This window comes from Hylaeus anthracinus, unplaced genomic scaffold (genome assembly GCF_026225885.1).
Source record: "Hylaeus anthracinus isolate JK02 unplaced genomic scaffold, UHH_iyHylAnth1.0_haploid 12002, whole genome shotgun sequence".
Lineage (NCBI taxonomy): Eukaryota > Metazoa > Arthropoda > Insecta > Hymenoptera > Colletidae > Hylaeus > Hylaeus anthracinus.
Genome location: NW_026534349.1, coordinates 7,122,512 through 7,140,145, shown reverse-complemented (window position 1 = coordinate 7,140,145; position 17,634 = coordinate 7,122,512). Strand labels below are relative to the sequence as shown.

Genomic DNA, 17,634 nt, shown 5'->3' with positions numbered 1-17,634 from the left:
CCAAAAAATTCGACCACGAGATACACACTCTCGACAAACTCGCAGCTCGATCTCTACCGCCCAATCCCAGCTATCGCGAACATCGCTCAGTCCCACGAAATTTTCTCGCGCGATCTCCGTCGCCCAAGGCTCGCGGCAGCCAGCATCGGGCCTGATATTTCCAATGTCGTGGTCCTCCGCGACACGATAAACCGAAAGTGGAGCCGAACAACGGCCGTCGAAGAAACCGTGGCGGAGCAACTCTGCGATCCGACTAATCTCCTATCTAAACCTCGATCGGGACCGCAACGGATCAGGAGCGTGTCCTTTTCGAAGCCTCGGGCTAAGAGCGCCTCGGAACGAGATTTAATCCTCGATTCGGTGAACCTGCCGCGGGCCGGAGAACTCGAGGAACAGTGTCGACGGTGTGTTTCTTGCTTTTTTTTTTTCATTCGAGTAAAATCGGAGAGCTGAGAGAAGTCTCTATGGATTTTATGGGTCACGAGTTAATTCGTAGACAATGCACGATGTAAAATAGAACTGGCTGTCGTGTGACTTGTACAATTTTTTATATTATGCATCTCGCCGTTTTGCATCTCGGCTACTATCGGCGTGTCTTCCCATCGAAGCGGTTTGACGACTAACAATCGTATCATATGTATTTATGTATTTATTGTGACGCACCACAAGTATTCGTACCTTCTATGTTAATCGAACAAATTTGTCTAAATTAAATGACAGACGCGACGCTTCGAAATAAACTTTTCATTATAAATATGCGAAGTCTGTTTATCTACATATTTATAACGAATATTTCTTTGGGAACATCAAACCTATCGTTTATTTTAGACAAATGTCTTCGATAGTCGTACAGGTCACGAACGTTTATGGGACTGATTGTAGTGGTATATTTTAAATAAAGAACGCGCGATTGTAATTAAACATAATTACGCTCAACATAGTACGCCACGTTGACAGGCATATTTGGTTATTAAAAACCGAAGCTTCATTCAGAAAAGCCTTCACTTCTTACTCTTTCTACGTGACGCCTCCTCATATATTTTTCTCTAAATCTCTGGAAACATCGAGTCTAACATTTCATTCAAACGAATGTCTCCGATAGACATAGAGGGTACGATTGTTTACGGTGTTGATTGTATCATCGGTCCACGTCCCTCTTTTTTCTCCTTATCATCTGGTGCGTTCCCTTCTTCCAAGCTGACGCGGACTTGAACGCTCTTTCAAGCCTTTCTCCATCTCTGTTCCGTCGTCTCTTCCTGCTTATTCGTTTTTCTCCCTCCCCCACCGTCCCTTGCCCTCACATCCGGCAACCACCTACGCGTACTACCACCTAGTAGGTTGGTACGACGTCGGTGATCCGTCTCGTGGAAAGATTCTCCGATGCCCGGGCTCTCTAACTGCAAGGATACGTGCTTTACGACGGCTTTAGCTCGCGCTTCTCAAGGAGCTTCGGGATATCCGTGGCACGAACGTGCCTTCTCGCGTGTTCCCCTATGGTTTCTCCGTTACCAGGGCCCCCCAGGTCCGCCTGTTCGCTCCTCTGGTAACGACGAGCGCGTAGTTCCTCCTCGGGGAACGATCAAACCTTCTTCTGCGTCGATGCGTCGGCTCCTCGACGCAAGCTCGCTGTTACGAGTCGGATTCGACCGGCGAGCTAGACCTGGAGATTACAGGCTAGGCTGATTAGACGCGGTTCTCGAAATAAGCTGGCTACAGTTCCTCGAATGGTGTTCTCAGGAACGAACGCTTCGAGGAGGATTCCTGATCCATGCGATCGGCAGGATTCCCGCGTTGCTTTAACGCGAGGTGTTGGATAGATCGCGGTACCTCCTCGCGACCTCCGCGATGATGACGAACTGGGTATAATAGTACCGGGCGAATTGTGTCGTTGCTCTCAGACACAAGAAGGAAACCTTCCGCGAGTCAACGGTCCGATATGTAAATTTTCAAGAGACGCGAACTGGAATATGTGAGGAAGTAACGAAACCGAAACGTAATTTAGTGTTTAAAAGAACACAAAGAGATTAAACCACGGACTGAATGTTGTAATTACACTGCAGATCTTTATGCATTTATAGAAAATTTGAATGTGAACCTATAAAATGCAAACAATATACAAGGAACATAGAAAAAAATTGAAAGTAAAATTCATGTTGTAGAATAAAATGAATTTTTGTAGGCAGTGTAATTACAATATAGAATCTACGAAAACGCAATATCAATAAGCAATAGCGAGATTTAAGTTTACTCGAGTAATCACAAATACATGTTAAGAATTTAAAGTTTCGTAGAAGTAAGAAGGTGTAACTATTTTAAAAAAGATCTACAGATTAGTAATGTATAATTTTGTACCAGAAAAAGTGAAAACAGCCAGTTCAGACAAACTTATAACAAAGATGAACGAACAAACGAGTCAACGCTCGCGAATCCGTTCTACCAATTAATTCGCATTCCAATCAACACGCACCGTATGCCCAATTCGCATCTGATATTATCAGAGGCTCCGATTCGGACCACGCGTTGGAGCGTAAGCGTAGACTAAGAAACGAAGGATACAGTACAGTTTTGAGGCGTAATAACGCAGAAAAGCGGCAATAGGTAACCCGGCTCGAGAGGAACGTCTGGTGTGAACCAAAGTCAGGGGAAGAAGAGGAGGCGAGGAATAGCCATGTAAGGACAGGTAAAAATGCTCACGGAAGGATGAACTCGAGGAGGGCAGGGGTTACGAAGCAGAAGAGAAAATCACATGCTGACGGGAGGAAGAGGCGAGCGGAGAGCATAGGAACGAGTACTTAAGCGTGCCCTCGAGCGGAAGAGGCGGATAAAGCGCTGCAAGAAGTCGGGAGAAAAGAAGAGAACGAGGTGAACCTCGAGTGTCTACTTCGAGGTGAAGAAGATAATTACGAAAACGACCGACCAGGACCGAACGAGTGTCGCGCTGTTTACTGAAAACGGGAGACGAGGAAGGAAATGGACACCAGCGCCGGAGGAAGGGGATGAAGCGGCGAAGAAAGGCTCCATTTTGGAAGTGGCGGTAGGTAATCGCGGAGGATGGTCCGCGATTATCGCGACTACAGGGTATAAGAAGATTTAAGGGATCATATAAGAGCTTTACGTTTCGTGACTCGGAATTAATGTCGATTAAACGACGTCACGAATTGCTAGTCATTACGGTAATACACTCAGGTATTACAAATTGCTTGAATCAGCAAACGATGGACGAAGTCAGGTGGACTTTGCACTGAAAGAATGCAGGAAGAGGAAAGGAATTCCGACAGTAACGAGTTTAAACATCCTATTTTATTTTCATTTAGGAGCTTAAATAATATTTAACACGCTGATCGCCGCAATGCTTTTCACTGAAGTCCTAAACAATTTAATTTTGAAAGTCAAGCATCGATGAATTTCAATGATATTCGCGAATTTTGTTACAAAAATAAATACGATGTTTGATTACGCAGTCTCCGATAGTTTGAATAATATTTCATTTGACCAGAAACTTTCAAGAATACTTATCCGGCAGTGAGCGTGTTAACTATGACATAGTCTCTAGAGGAGATTTAGTTTATGGTTTAAGTCAAAGGATCGTCTTGGGTCCTGTTAAATAGTTTGCGAACGTACATCTCCAAGACGACCTTCCCTTTGAAACAGTTTTGAGGCGTAATAACGAAGCCTCGCTGATTACACTTAGGGTCTCTGGCTATTATCAGCGGAGATGAAGGTTCGAGATGCCGCAGTTTACCATATGGGAACGGATGCTGCGTTCCGTAGTAAATCTCTGAGGGAATATTAATCACTCGACTTAACGATTCTACCTGTTTCAGGTGTACACGTTAACCCAGCGAACGTAACACCAGAGTATTGTTCTCTGTAACGCGCTTGTGCATGAAACAGTGGTCTTGTTTACTGTGATGTAATTATATGTTCAGATGTAACTAAGATCGGAGATGATTTTTGTATCGGTTTGTCTGGAAAGTGCATGCTGATTTTTGGTAGGTGGTGCAGGTCTGAACATATCGTAATGGTTGAAAAGAGAAAAGGGAATAAATACCTGAAAAGGTGGAAGGTTATGAAACAAAAAAGAATATATATATATATATATATATATATATATATATATATATGTATATCAAAATTCAAATGTGTCTTTGAATTCTTCTTAAAAATTGCCACGAACTTTCTGGACAACCCAATATTTCCGGGTCTATTTTTGGGAAGATGAATAACCGAGTCAAGGGAACGGAGGAACTATTCACTCTCGAGAATTAAACTGTAGCATCAGGGTTACTATTACTCAAGGTACTAAAGAGGATCGGAATATACGGGGATACTGTACTTGACGGAAACTATAATCGAGCCCTTCATCTGATTACAGCACAAGCATCGGAGGTAGTATCAGTCAAGGTAGCAAAGAGGATTAATAGCGAGGAGACCACAGAAGCACCACAGGATCTCCAGCAAAGCATCGATGACCCAACCGATTCGCTGACAGTGCTCAGCTTTGGATTCCTCCACCGCAACGGTAAGTACCCACAGTTTAACCCTTTGCACTCGAGACCTTTTCTTCTCGTATCAACCAGCAACTCGCGATGCTTCCTTAGCATTCTATTGCCACGAATGCAATGTTCGACTCCGAAGATGTAGCCCGATTCGTGATCGCAAACTAATTCGAGATTTGAAAATCACTTCGAGTCCCAGGAAAATTAAACCTAAACAAACTCTATTGTTAGTCGATTTACTACGTCAAACCTACCGGCGATCTAGCGGCAACTTTCAGATAGAATTACTCTAAGTTGTTAATTTCACGAAAATACATACATTAAAAATTGCCAGAGTTATGATTTTCTTTTTACGCATTGCCCCCCTGCTGCTGATTTTTTTTCGCCATTTTTCTCATTCTGAAAGGTTCAAACTAATATCCTGAATTTTTATGAGTCGTTCGGAACGATATTGGCGACGCGGGAATCGTTTAAACATGACTGAGGTCATTGGGACCCCCCGTGACCGGCGCGTTATTTCCAGCCCCCCTGTTGATTTTTTTCCTCATTTTGAAAATTTGATACAAATTTTTTGCCACGATGTTCTCATTCCGGAAGGTTCAAACTAATATCCTGAATTGTTATGAGTCGTTCGGAACGATACTGGCAACGCAATCGTGTTAACATGGCTGGGATCATCGGGACCCCCTGTGGCCGTTGCGTTATTTCCAGAACGTGTGACCCCGAGGGGTTAATACTCTCGAAAATTTCTACTGCGATTAAGTTTTGTTTCCGGACTATCGGAAACTGCGTAATCAAACATCTAATTTATTTTTATAACTTTAGTGAAATTTAAAAATGTCACTCTACTGTCTTCGTTCGGAATTAATTTGGTTTGTCAGTGAAAAAGCACCGTCACCCACGTATGGGCGATCAACGTGTTGTGACTGAGAGTCACCTCTCGAGCGCAAAGGGTTAAACGTACCCTCCAGAAACACCTTCGAATCCTACCGACGGTGTCCGTAGCGGTGGTCCCCCGACTATCATCGGAGGATCGCCACGTCGAGGCACAACGCGACGATTTCGTGTCGAAGTGACGCGGGGGCCCGGGTGAGGAAGAAAAATGGCGATGAGGGTCGGAAAAGAAGAAACGGAACGGCGGATCGGGACGAGGAGGAGGAAGTTAGCCAGGAGGAGGTCGAGGAAACAGGCGAGAGAGAGAGGCGCGGAGGAAGACGGTGTGCCAGAGGACGAAGTGGAAGAAGAGGAAGAGGAAAGAAGGGAGCCAAGGTAAAAGGGAGACGTGCGAGAGAGGCGGCGAGGGGGACGGGGGCCCGGGTTGGGTAAGGTGAGGGCTCCTACGGGTGAGTGAGTACCACTCACTTCATTGACTCGTGCGTACGCCCGCACGTCTGTCAGTCCATCCTCACTCACTCGATCCTCGCCACGGTCTCGCGGCCGCTCTGTCCGGTTCTCTTCCTCTCGAGTCCTCCACGGATAATCCCGTCGTATAAGTGCACCGAGCTCCGCGATTCGAGGTCGCCTCGTCGTCGATCCAACCGTCGCGCACGGACCGGCCAGACCCGTGCCCCGCGATATATCGTTCCGTTTCGAGACTCCCGACTGGCTGGAACCAGCCCAGTCACAGGGTCGAGCAGGATGACCCTGGCCAGCCTGGGAAGGATCATCGCCGTCCTCGCGTTGCTGCTCCTGGAAACATCCTGGACGAGGGGCAAGCCTCAGCAGATCAAACCAGGTGAGACCGCTTGACACTTTCCGACGTAATTACTCTCTTCATCGCTTTTCTATTATTCGTTGACGTTTATATAGTTTGACGTTTCCAAGCGCATGCTTGCATAGATATGTCGATGAATATATAAATACAGTCACAGTCTCATAAACATTACCCTCTATGTCCATCGAAGATATTTGTTTAAATTAAAATGATAGGTTTGACGTTTCCAAGTGCATGCTTGCATGGATATGTTGACGTGTATGTAAATACAGTCTAAAGTAAATGATAGGTTCGATGCTACCAAATAAATGTTTCATTATAAATATGTACATGGGTAAACTTTGCACTTGTGTATATATGTATATATGCAGAATGACAAAATTTATTTGAAAACATCAAACCTACCGTTTAATTTAGACAAATTCCTTTAATAAACACAGAGGATATTCACGTGTATAAGCTTATTCATATACATACTCATAATGAAAAATTCATTTGGTATTATCGAAAATATTATTTAATATAGTCAAACTAATATACATAGAAGGTACGAATATTCATGGGATTTACTGTATACAATTGTTTCTGAAAAATCTTAAATTTAAGTGTCAAAGCACTTCATGAAGCACAGTCGTGACTTTTTATATTTATAATAATTTTTCTGCCTAACAAAGATTGACACCATAAACGACTGAATTTTATTGGCCATTACTAAAGAACGTACTATAAAAATATTTCAATTTATTCTTTTTAATATTTCACTAAAGTGTTCCATTTTTTAAAAACACGTCTTACGAAAGTGTCATACGTCGTCCTAAACAGCCTGGCGACCGTGCAGCCGTCGAATGAGCCAAATGCTAACGATAATTATTCATGGGTATCGATTGCTCGTAACGGGTTCTCAGCGAGTCCTCGTGCTCTGTTCTCTGTTGTCGTAATCAATGTAGCCGAGGGTACTTAAGCCTGGGAGTAGGTAAATCAGGACCGAGGACGTCAGACGGTGTCGGAGTGAGAATCTCTAAGCCAATAGGGGGAGGACTCGAGCAGAGATGACGTTACTTTGAGGCGGTGGAGGTGTGACGGAGGTGGCCGAGGCGCGAGGAATATTTGCCGGAGGTTTGGGGAAGGGTTTCGAGGTTTAGGTGAATTAGAACTTTTCGAGGTAGGACTTGAGAGTAAGACTTGAGGGCTGTTGCAGAGGCGCGAAGTTTTGCGTGACCGATCGATCGTGCTGGATAAATTATTACGAGGTTGAAGTCTTTATACAATTTTTCTGCTGTAGGTAGAACGATGTTAGGTTTGGTATACAGTATTTCGTGACTTAATTTTATATTTTCTTTTTACACTGAAATTAAAAGTTGGATTTATAGAGTGCCGTTGGATTGTTATTTTGAAGGACCAATCTTCGTGATGATGAAATTTTAATATGTCTAGTGTTACATGTTACATGTTGCAGTTACATGTTATAGTTATATGTTACAGTTACATGTTACAGTATCATTTTACAATATCATGTTACAGTATCATCTTACAGTAACACGTTACAGTAACATATATACAATATCATGTTACAGTAACACGTTACAATAACATATATACAATATTATGTTACAGTAACATATTACAATATCACGTTACTGTAAAGTAACTGGTACTGTGAAGTACCAAGCGTGAATTCTTATTTAGAAAAAAAAAAAAAAAAGTAATACACTTAGTATACACTTCTCTGTTATTCCAGGTGGTACCCAAGTTGTTGTCCCGATCTCCTGCGGTTTCCTCGCTATTTCTCGCTTGTTGACTTCCTGACTCCGGCTCCTCGTGGCTGTCTTTCAAACACCGCGTTCCTCGAACACCCATCTCCCTTGGAGAATTAACATTTTTATCGAGGTGCTGTCCGTTGTTTCTCCAGTCCGCGCATCGGTAGTTTCCGTTAAGGGCTATGAATCGTATCGATAGCACTTGGGTTACCTCTGGGAACCGAATTTGAATCTGGCCAGATATCCTCTCATCTATCACGCTGTTGATCTTCGTTCTATTATATCCTTGAATCCGAAGCTGTCAGACGAAGACATCGATGAGAGACTTTTTATCAATCTTACTCTTTCCTCCTACAAAATTCTTCCTGATGGTAGCCACACCATTAATCATCATATTACGAGATAGATGATCTCTAGCGATCGTAAAATAATCTCATAGATTTTTTATCGTTGCTGATTCGAATTTTTCACCTTCTCACCGTAGATACCATTCTATTCTTCAATTAATTAATTCTTTTACGTTCCTGAATGCAGAGCTGTCAAATGATGACATTTTGAGAGATTTTTTTTATAAATCGCCTGACTCTTTTCTTCATCTGACTCTTTCCATCTGTTTTTACGATAACGAGGATTTATTGATTACCTCACGCGATAGAAAATTAATACCCAACTGTGAAATAGCTGTAAAATAATCGTAAACAACTAATACATTCCATCTGGAAGTGGATCCTAGGGACCACTTCAGCTTCTTACAGTACGCACTCTTGACGAAATCAATCCTCAGTCACAGTTCCTTAGTTTCACGGATCCGAAGTGTCGTCGCCATTGTCTCTCGTCGTTTTTCTCGACGTGAATAGCGCCGGTCATAGAGTAATTACGCTGCGGAGGATCCGTAACGAGGGAAGAGATACTTCCTCCGTTCCCTCGCTCATTACAGTTCAGAGTTTATCGGCGTCGCATCTGCCAGCTGAAAAAGCAACGCCATTGTCGTGCGATGTATCGACGGACATCCGAAGAAAGTACGCGATCGGCAGATGTCAGAAACGAAACTGCCGCGCGTTTTTTTTTCTTTTCTCACGTGCTCGTGGGAGCGTTCTCGAGCCTATTGTCTTCCGATGGACAGTTCCGCTCTCTGGTTATTTTGGCAGATCATCGATTTTATTAGTTGCTGTGTTCCTTGAATAATCGTCTCTCTTGTTCGTGTAGTTAATACTTATTTGTTTTTTTTTGTTTTTTTTTTTTTATATTCCGAAGCCTTTCGTCCTAAGAGAAAGGCATGTATCGCTTTGTTCTTTTTAGTTTATAATTTGTGTTATCGAAGTTTGTATTCTCGTCGTATTAGAATACAAAATTTCTGTGTAATTCATTTTCATCTTTCGGGACCCTAGCAAAGCCAAAACCTGTTACTTTCACATGTGGCTTTCTCGTTTCAAAATTTCGAATATATATAGGGTGCTATTAGATTTCATTTTAACGGACAAAAGCCACACCCTTTCCTCTTGTCTTGTATCTAACGATATTTTCACACATATTCATAAATATTTATTACACATAATATTAGGATGAACCAAAAGTTCGTGCGCTTTTTTACGTTGTTTCAGTTTGTGCAACTTTTGAAAGTCATTAAAGTAACTCTATATGCAAGTGTTTACATATCATTTTGTAGTTTTTGAAGAGAAACAATCATGCTTACCTGTAACGTAAATTGGAAACCCCTCCAACGCCTATTTTTAATCAAATTAATACTCCGCAGAGAGTAATTTTCTTTTATCCCTCTTTTCTCTTTTTTTTTTCTACTTCCGAGAGCTCGGGGGTCCTCCCACGAGCCCCCGTGGCCCCCATTCGAGAACTCCCGCCATACGACCCATACAATTGCGTTGTTAAACCACCGAGGAGAGGCGAAAGAGCAAAGCAAAGAGATCGTTCGTTACGCAATGGGTCGAGCCAGGGTGAACGCACCGACAGAATTCTTCCGAGGCGCGATCGATCGCGATCGGGATCAGGATCGTGATCGATCACGCGGATTCGGCCGGCGACGGGACCCCTGGGCGTCGATCTCGATCGCGCGACCGGACGAGTAAGCGCTCGATTAATCCATGCAAATTTATTTAAACAAATTCCGTGCGTGTCGCGACTCGCCAGACGCGAATTACGCGAATCTTCTCTCTCGCTTTTGCGCCTAATCGAGCCGGGACCCGGGGAACTCGGGATTTTTAAAGGGTTTCCAATGATTTCATCCAGGAACTTGGATTATTTTGCCTGAACTCGCTGTGAGGTTCGATTTTGTTGTTCCGGGCTTAAATTTAGATTATCTAGATCATTTTTAAACGTTTTAATAGTGGTCGTTTATTCTAATATTATTATTTCAATAGTGTATGATTAGTCTATTCAGAAAGTCCCCTTCTAAGTAATAAACTCTTTCTAAATAAGCCGTTAGCACTTTCGATGACGTTTTCATTATTTTTCACTTTTCATTTTTTTCTGTTCGGCAATCATATTACATATAAAATAAGTTACCAGAAATATATGTTTTTCAAAATAATCATATTAGAACATTTGTAAGAAAACGGAAGAAGAAACAGGAAAACGCCAGTAAATACTCTAATTTGCGCATAGATGGCACGATTGCTACCATTGCTGCCTTCATAAAAGTGTAAAACAGTTCTTAAGAGATCTACACTATAAATAAAGAAAAAATAGAAATAAAAATACTGCCCTCATACCATCTTACGCGCCTTATTTAAATCTGCTATGGTGATTAGGCTACCTAACAAGAACGTCAAGATCTCGAAAATAGCTCGCCTCTTTCCACGGTCCTTGGTCCCGCGATGGTCTCAGGCCCCAAGTTCAAGGACTGGCCTACGTGACGTAACTCTGATCCTCCACCCGCATCCTCCGAGCTCTTGCATAGTCGTCGATGATCTCCCCGCGACCCTAACAACGTTTTCTCCTCTAGAAACCCGAGCCATTACCTAAACCACAGGATTGTCCCATCTGGGATTAGGCTTAAGAATCCCACCCTCGAAATTCCTGTGTTTCGGTTCTCGTTTAACGATCCGTCTTGGCCCCGAACTCCGTTGGAATCGTCATTTAAACGCTGAACCGAGGACGCCGTGTGCAGTTAAGTACCGCGGACGTCCAAGAATAGTTGGCGCAACTATAGGGGCGCTTAGAGTTTACGTAGCTCGGTACACGGGCTCCTGGCGTTACGGCCGCTGTAAATGTCTATGAACTTTAGCTGTTTCGGTTAAAGCGCGTATATCCCTTTCCCGATGGGAAATTATTGTCTCGTCCTGCGCCACGGTCCTATATCAAACTTCCCTGGTCGTATAAATATCTCAAGGAAGCGGTACGCGTGAGTTGTGCACGCGCCGCTTCCTGCGGAGGGTGCCCTCCTCGAGTGACGAAGAGGATTCCCGAAATGGCGTCGCAGGATTGATGGCGGGATCGGTTAATTAATTGGTTTATTTAATTTGGCGATTTCTGAACGTAGATCTATTTTATTTAGGTAAATAGTGTCCTATTAGGAGACTTAGTTAACACTTTATTTACTCCAAGTCTATTTTACTTCTTCTATTTTAGTTCTTTTGTAAATCGCGGACCGTTTCCCAAATAGACCGGTACATAAAGCGAATGAATAATCGAAAACATCTACTGTACCCATATTCCCTAAACAAAATTAAGCGTCTCTTATATTTTTCCTCTCCTACTGAACCTTTCACCTTTCTCTCGATCCTCGTGCGAACCAAGTAAACAGATAGTACCTTCTGTCCTCGCCACGAGAAGGACACCGCACGTTTCCGCGTATCTCGCAAGTCCTCAATCCGGCTAACATTCGTATATAAAGTATTCTCGACCGATCTCCAAACGACCAAGCCCAGGACGAAACACTCCCTTCCTTTTCTCTTCTCTACCCCTCTCTCCCTTCAACAGAACCACCCCATCACACAAAGATAAACACTCGTAATAAACTCGCTCCAATAATTAATTCCACGTCCAAGAATCTCTCCACCTCGATCTTTCGAGTCGCATCCAACCGAGGTCCCACCGCCAGGTCCAATCGGTTCGTTCATAAATCTCCACCCGGGACACCTCATCTCCCCCCTCGTGTGTCTACAAATTGAAGCCACTTCGCATCGCCTCTGCTCTGATTTTTCTCGAGGAACCATGACGTACGAAATTCGTACGGTCGCCGGGAGAAAGATAGTCCCGGAGGACGTTGGTCGATCTCACCGCGCAGAGTTCGCTGCTTTTTCCGCCATCAAACATCCATTATCTCCCGCGTCAGCCTCGCGATCGGGCCACCCCCGTCCTCCCACGGATTCGAAGCCCGTTCCACGAGCCCCGGGTTCGGTTAAGTGATTCTTTCCCGTGCCACCGGTCGACCAGCTCGTGGCGAATGAATCTTACATTGTACGTCCCGACCAGGCGGACTCTATACATCATTCCCGGCTGGGAAAACTGTACCCGATCTCCTTCGGTTGTTTCTCCAATCCTCCCCCTCCGTCGGGTGCAATTCACCGTGCCAAATGCTGCCGAATATCTTCGTCCAGCGGAGGGACACGGAAAACGCTTCAGGGTTTATCGGAGACGGCGTATGCGCACGGAAAGCATCTGGTCGAAAGATATATCACCGATGCAAGTCGGTTTTCAGGGATTCCATGTTATTAGCTTGATCTGCGTGAAATTGGAGGTTTTAGAAAAATTGATTCAATTCGTGATCGATGCCATTTGAAATCGTGCCGGGTCAATTATGTAGATGCTTCTTTTTCTTTGTAGAATCTTTGTTGGGGACAGAAAGAGTCCTCTGAATTTTTATTAGGAAATAGATGGAAGATATTGGTGTGAAATTGGGGAGGTTCTGCAAAAAGAGATTTAATTTAATGAAAGTTTAGGGAGGTATTTAAATATTAATACAATTCGTGATTGGGAAATTCTGACATTTGAAATCTTATCGTGTTAGTAATGTAATTATGTCTTCTTCTTTCAAGAATTTTTGTTGACGAAAGAAAGAGTCCTCTCAATTATTAGGAAATATGTCTTCTCTCCAACTCCAACAAAATCGGCCCTCTTAACCAGCAATCATCTCGGTTCAGCCTGGTTTCCTTCTCTGCTGGCGTCCCGCATACAAGTGGCTAAAGTTTTAATGGAAAGGACGTCGCGGGACCGCGCGATAAATTACGTCGTGCCACGTTTAAGATAATTAGAGACGTTGTGTATCGCGGCTCGCCATCGATCCCCTCCGCGCTCGACTAATCATTTCCTTAAAAAATTGTTCAATTTAAAATTCAATAGCCGTAAAAACAAAGTGAATCGAAAATATTTCATTAACACTTGACCGGTGGCCTAACCACATTTTTACCGAGGAATTAAGTACGTCAATTCCGAAGCAGATATGTCGAAAATTAAAGATGTCGCGAAAATAAGTTCTACTACAAATGTGGGATTGATATCACTTCTAATTGTACAGATAAAGATTTCAGCCTCGTATTAAATAAAATAAAATGAATGTAGTACAACACCAACGTTAGGAGAACGAAATCTATTATTAAATCGATTTAATAATCGATTTAATAATCCAGAAGTTAAAATCGCATACGCGAGCGAAAGGCCGTCGAAATTAGGACATTACGAGGAATAATTTATCCTCAAGTTTCGCGGAACCAATCTTAGTCGCCTAAATTAACAATCAGGCGATCACCAAAGGCCTCCTACGGAATCGGAAGAAACGCCGTTCTTCGAGCATTCGATTAAAACTTGATCTCCTCATGAATGGGAGAAGACAGCGCACGGGGATCGAGTTGATCGCGCGATTAACTATACGTTTGAGTGGCACACCCGAGAAACCGGCCGTGCCACTTTTCTCTTATGAAAATGAATATTTCCATTCGCCTGGCCCGATCTGGATGTCAAAGCCGACCGCAGAAAGTGAAACGGGCATTACCCAGAGGCATCGAACGCGGTTACGCCGCTTAAAAATGTGTGGTGTTGCACGTTCGTTGTGCAAGCCGGAGGAATATCTTCAGCGATTGTTTTTAGATAGTTGAATTTTACATAGTTCTTGGTTGTTATCGTCGTAATAAGAAACTGAGAGCTGTATGGAGGGCAGAGGTACAAACTGGGGACGAAAAATTAAATTAAATCTTCGATACTACTATTTAATATTCGATATCGAGGGTGGATATTTTCGTTATCGTCGTAAACAAAAGTTCTCGTTCAAATCTTCCAATCACGATATCACGAATTATTACATTATTACAAATTATTACTACACTTCCTATTTAACGTTCTCTAAAAAATTACAATTTCTTCCAATGGGTTTCGTCCAACCCCTCCCAGCCATTTTGTACCGACCAACGAAGAATAACGACGCGATTAGGTCGCGGTGTGCTCCGTGCGGCGTATTAATTGCCACACTTCCTCCCCCTTGTTCGCACGCGAAAAGAAGTAAGAGCGAAGGAAATCGCAGTCGGCGTAGCATCGGATCGACGATTTCCCGACGGCCACCCGGTATGTGCACGGTTACGTCCAGGCTAATTACCCGTACCGAGAACACATAATAATGCCAGCTAGCGGAGGGCTGGCATGGAAAAAACTAGTACAAAGTATCCGTCGTGTCTCTGTGTCCACGGCGAGCTCCTTGCTGGAGTCGTGAATGAGCTCGGTTCTTGTCCTCCTCTGACTAAATGCCACGTCGACCGGCACAGGCGTCGATCCCTTCGCATTGTTCATCCCCCTCTGACCCCCCTCGTGATCCCCTGGAAGAATCTCGACGGTTCTTGTTGCCGTCGAAGGGAAATCGCGCGATTCCCTCCTCCCCCTATCTTTTGTCTTCGAGCCTCCGACTGGGAAAGCGTAGAATCAAAGGGATATTTGAAATTTTTTTTTCTGACCTATATCGTTGATTTTGGTCGACGAATCATTAGAGACAGTTTCGAGCAGACGTTTTAAGCAAGAGTTCCTGAAAATTGCATCGAGAAATACTCGAGATGAATGGAGTTATGGTTGATCAGGAGTGCCGGGATTCTCGGGAACGATATTTTCTTTGCTTTCGACGCGGTTACACTTTCCTGTAAAGGAAGTTTCAAGCAGTGATGGACAAAGCCCTAGATTTCGACGATATCTGAAGTTTGCTGATATGTTTCTTCTTTTGAACACTTACCAGAGAAAGAAACGAGACAAGCACATTGGCAAACTTCAGATTTATTCGAAGCCTAGGGTTTTGCCCGTCTCTGGTTTCAAGAAAATCGAACGTCTCGCGCCAAAGCGTGATGAATTTCTCTTCGATTGTAACGTGTCTCCAGGTGAAACGGCCTAGTATTTCTAATAATATTGCTTATCGAATTGGGAGAATAGATCGGGTTCATAGATCGAGTCGCCGCGAGGACCACGCTAGGGAAAATACGCATCGACGGCTCGGGGTGCAATGATTCGTAAAGCTTTGGTCATGTTAATTGGGCACGATCGAATGACCCTCAACGGGAACAGTTATAACGGCGCGTGTTTCGTCGGTGGAAATTAATTCAAACGGAGGTGTAGCTCGATTGTTCGCCGCGAATACATTTAATTATTAATTAGCCGGCATGGCGCCGCCCGTTACACAATGATAATTAATATAATAATTAATATTCGGGCCATATTACAAGTCCGGTGAACCGTATAACTGGATAACAATGCTAACGCGAGCATGAATTCCGAATCCATTTCGATTACCCTTGCTGGGTCTATCTATTAAGGGCGACTTCGTTACAGTGGGCGAGGGGATGGGAGACTAATTTCATTAAAACAGCATCGGGTATCATTTTTGAGCGATCGTCGGCTCATTATTTCCTCGTACACCATTCTACATTCTCAATTTTCCAATTTGTAAATCTCCTGTTGATAAATATGAATGAATATATTATTCAAATTATTATTCCAAATTGATCAGAAACTCTTGTCCACGAATACTAGGCGCAGAAACGAATTCTGTGGATTTATATTCGATCATTCGTAAATTTAATCTAAGTAGAAATAATCGTCATTTGATTGTCAACATTCTGTAATCCTCAACTTCGTGTCATTCCCCCCTTTAGTTTTGCTGATTAACGTTATTCTATCGGACTGCAGGCGTGTTTGATAATTACAGTATTTACAGAAGAATAACTGATTAATTAAAATCTGTTGGAGGCGATATCGAGCCTTGAAACACAGTCAAACAACGTCAAACGTTGCGTTTTTCCAGCGTTGGGGATCCTGCCGGATGTCTAGACATCCGAGCGATCGCATAAAATCAGAATAAGCCGCTACGACGGCATGCAAATCGGTCGGGTGCGTGTCGCGCGTGCTGAAGGTTAGATAGCCAGGACCTGGTCGGACTGTCGATACGACCGTGAAACCGATTTCTTTCTGCGGTCTCTCGTTTCGCGCGAATCCCGCTCGTTCGGATATAGTTCAACGGGTCCAATTAACCCGTTGTATATTAAAGCCACGCGGCTCGTTTGCATTCAATCAGACATCTGGCCGAACGAAGACCAACTATTTATAGTCAGTCCAGTCTCCTCGGCCGTTCGATTAGCATTCGAGCCGATCGGATCGATCAGGTTTCAGGCAATTAAACTGAATTACCGTGGCTTAGGCCAAAGACGAGCGATCTCCTTGGTCGTTGATCAAACGAGAAAATATTCTTACCCTCCGATCTTGGTTTGGAGGTCGAGGAGACGGTTCGCCTAGGTTTGCCGACGAGTATCGGGCGAGCTCGAAGAATTAGGGCGATGACAAAGTCCGTCCTCTGTCCGTTTGTCTTCTGGTTTCGAGAAGAGTTTCATCGCGGTCGGCGGGAGCTTTGCTCGGAGCGTTTAGAGAAGGATTCGTGTCACGTTTGATTTCGAGCGGTGCTTTCAGCTGTCAAAGGACCGGCGTTGTCGGGAAGGTGCTTTGAGAACGTCGATTGCTGGATGGTGGTTGATTGAAGGCTGCGGAGAGCGAGACCTTGCCCGCGATAAGGGCTTCGAGCCTTTGGGGAAGGATTCGTGTCGCGTTGTTTGATGCTGTTTGGAATGTTAATAGGATTCCGGGATTAGAAAGTGCTGAATGGCGGCGACCAAGAAGGTAACTTGTCTGAAAGAAAGGGTAACAAAGTATCTTCACTCGAAGCATGGTGTTAGACACGTAGAACAGAGTCTGTGACGCGTTTGACAGTGTTTAGAAGCTTCATCTCGTTTGCAATATTTTTTAACACGCCGGACACTAACGAATTTCTTTTCGACGAAGTATAGAGGCATATCTTGAAAGGGCTCGTGGTACTTTAATCGAAGTATCGCGTTGTTTGACACCGTTTAAAGCCGCTGGTTCCTTTATCGTCGAAGGTATAGCTTGAACTTTCGTTGTTTGGTGTACAAATGGAGTCGTAACCGTTACTGTCTGCTGTAAAATTGCACGCACGGGGGGAGACGGTCCGTGTGCGACATGCAAATGACTTTCTTCGTCGGAAGTTAACTAGGTGGCAATTTGGTATTCAGAAAACGTGGTCTGCAGAGGCACACCTCCGGTATGAAGGATTGCGAGGGCACTGGGTCACGATTGTCCTTTTGATCCTTCGCTCCGGAGATCTCGTCCAGTCCCGTTCGAGTCGATGGGATATTCAAATTTCAACACTTTCTTCTGTCGAATGATTTGTGAAATG

General features: G+C 43.8%; 1 protein-coding gene across 1 annotated transcript in view; it reads left to right on the top strand.

The window, feature by feature from the left end:
* Nucleotides 1–5,886: 5,886 nt before the first annotated feature.
* Nucleotides 5,887–17,634, top strand: part of LOC128891614 (uncharacterized) — a 58,760-nt gene continuing 47,012 nt past the window's right edge. Inside the window, exon 1 of the mRNA XM_054151242.1 lies at nucleotides 5,887–6,234. Within this exon, the coding sequence (XP_054007217.1) occupies nucleotides 6,138–6,234 (97 nt within the window). The 5' untranslated portion in view covers nucleotides 5,887–6,137. The remainder of the gene's footprint in view (nucleotides 6,235–17,634) is intronic.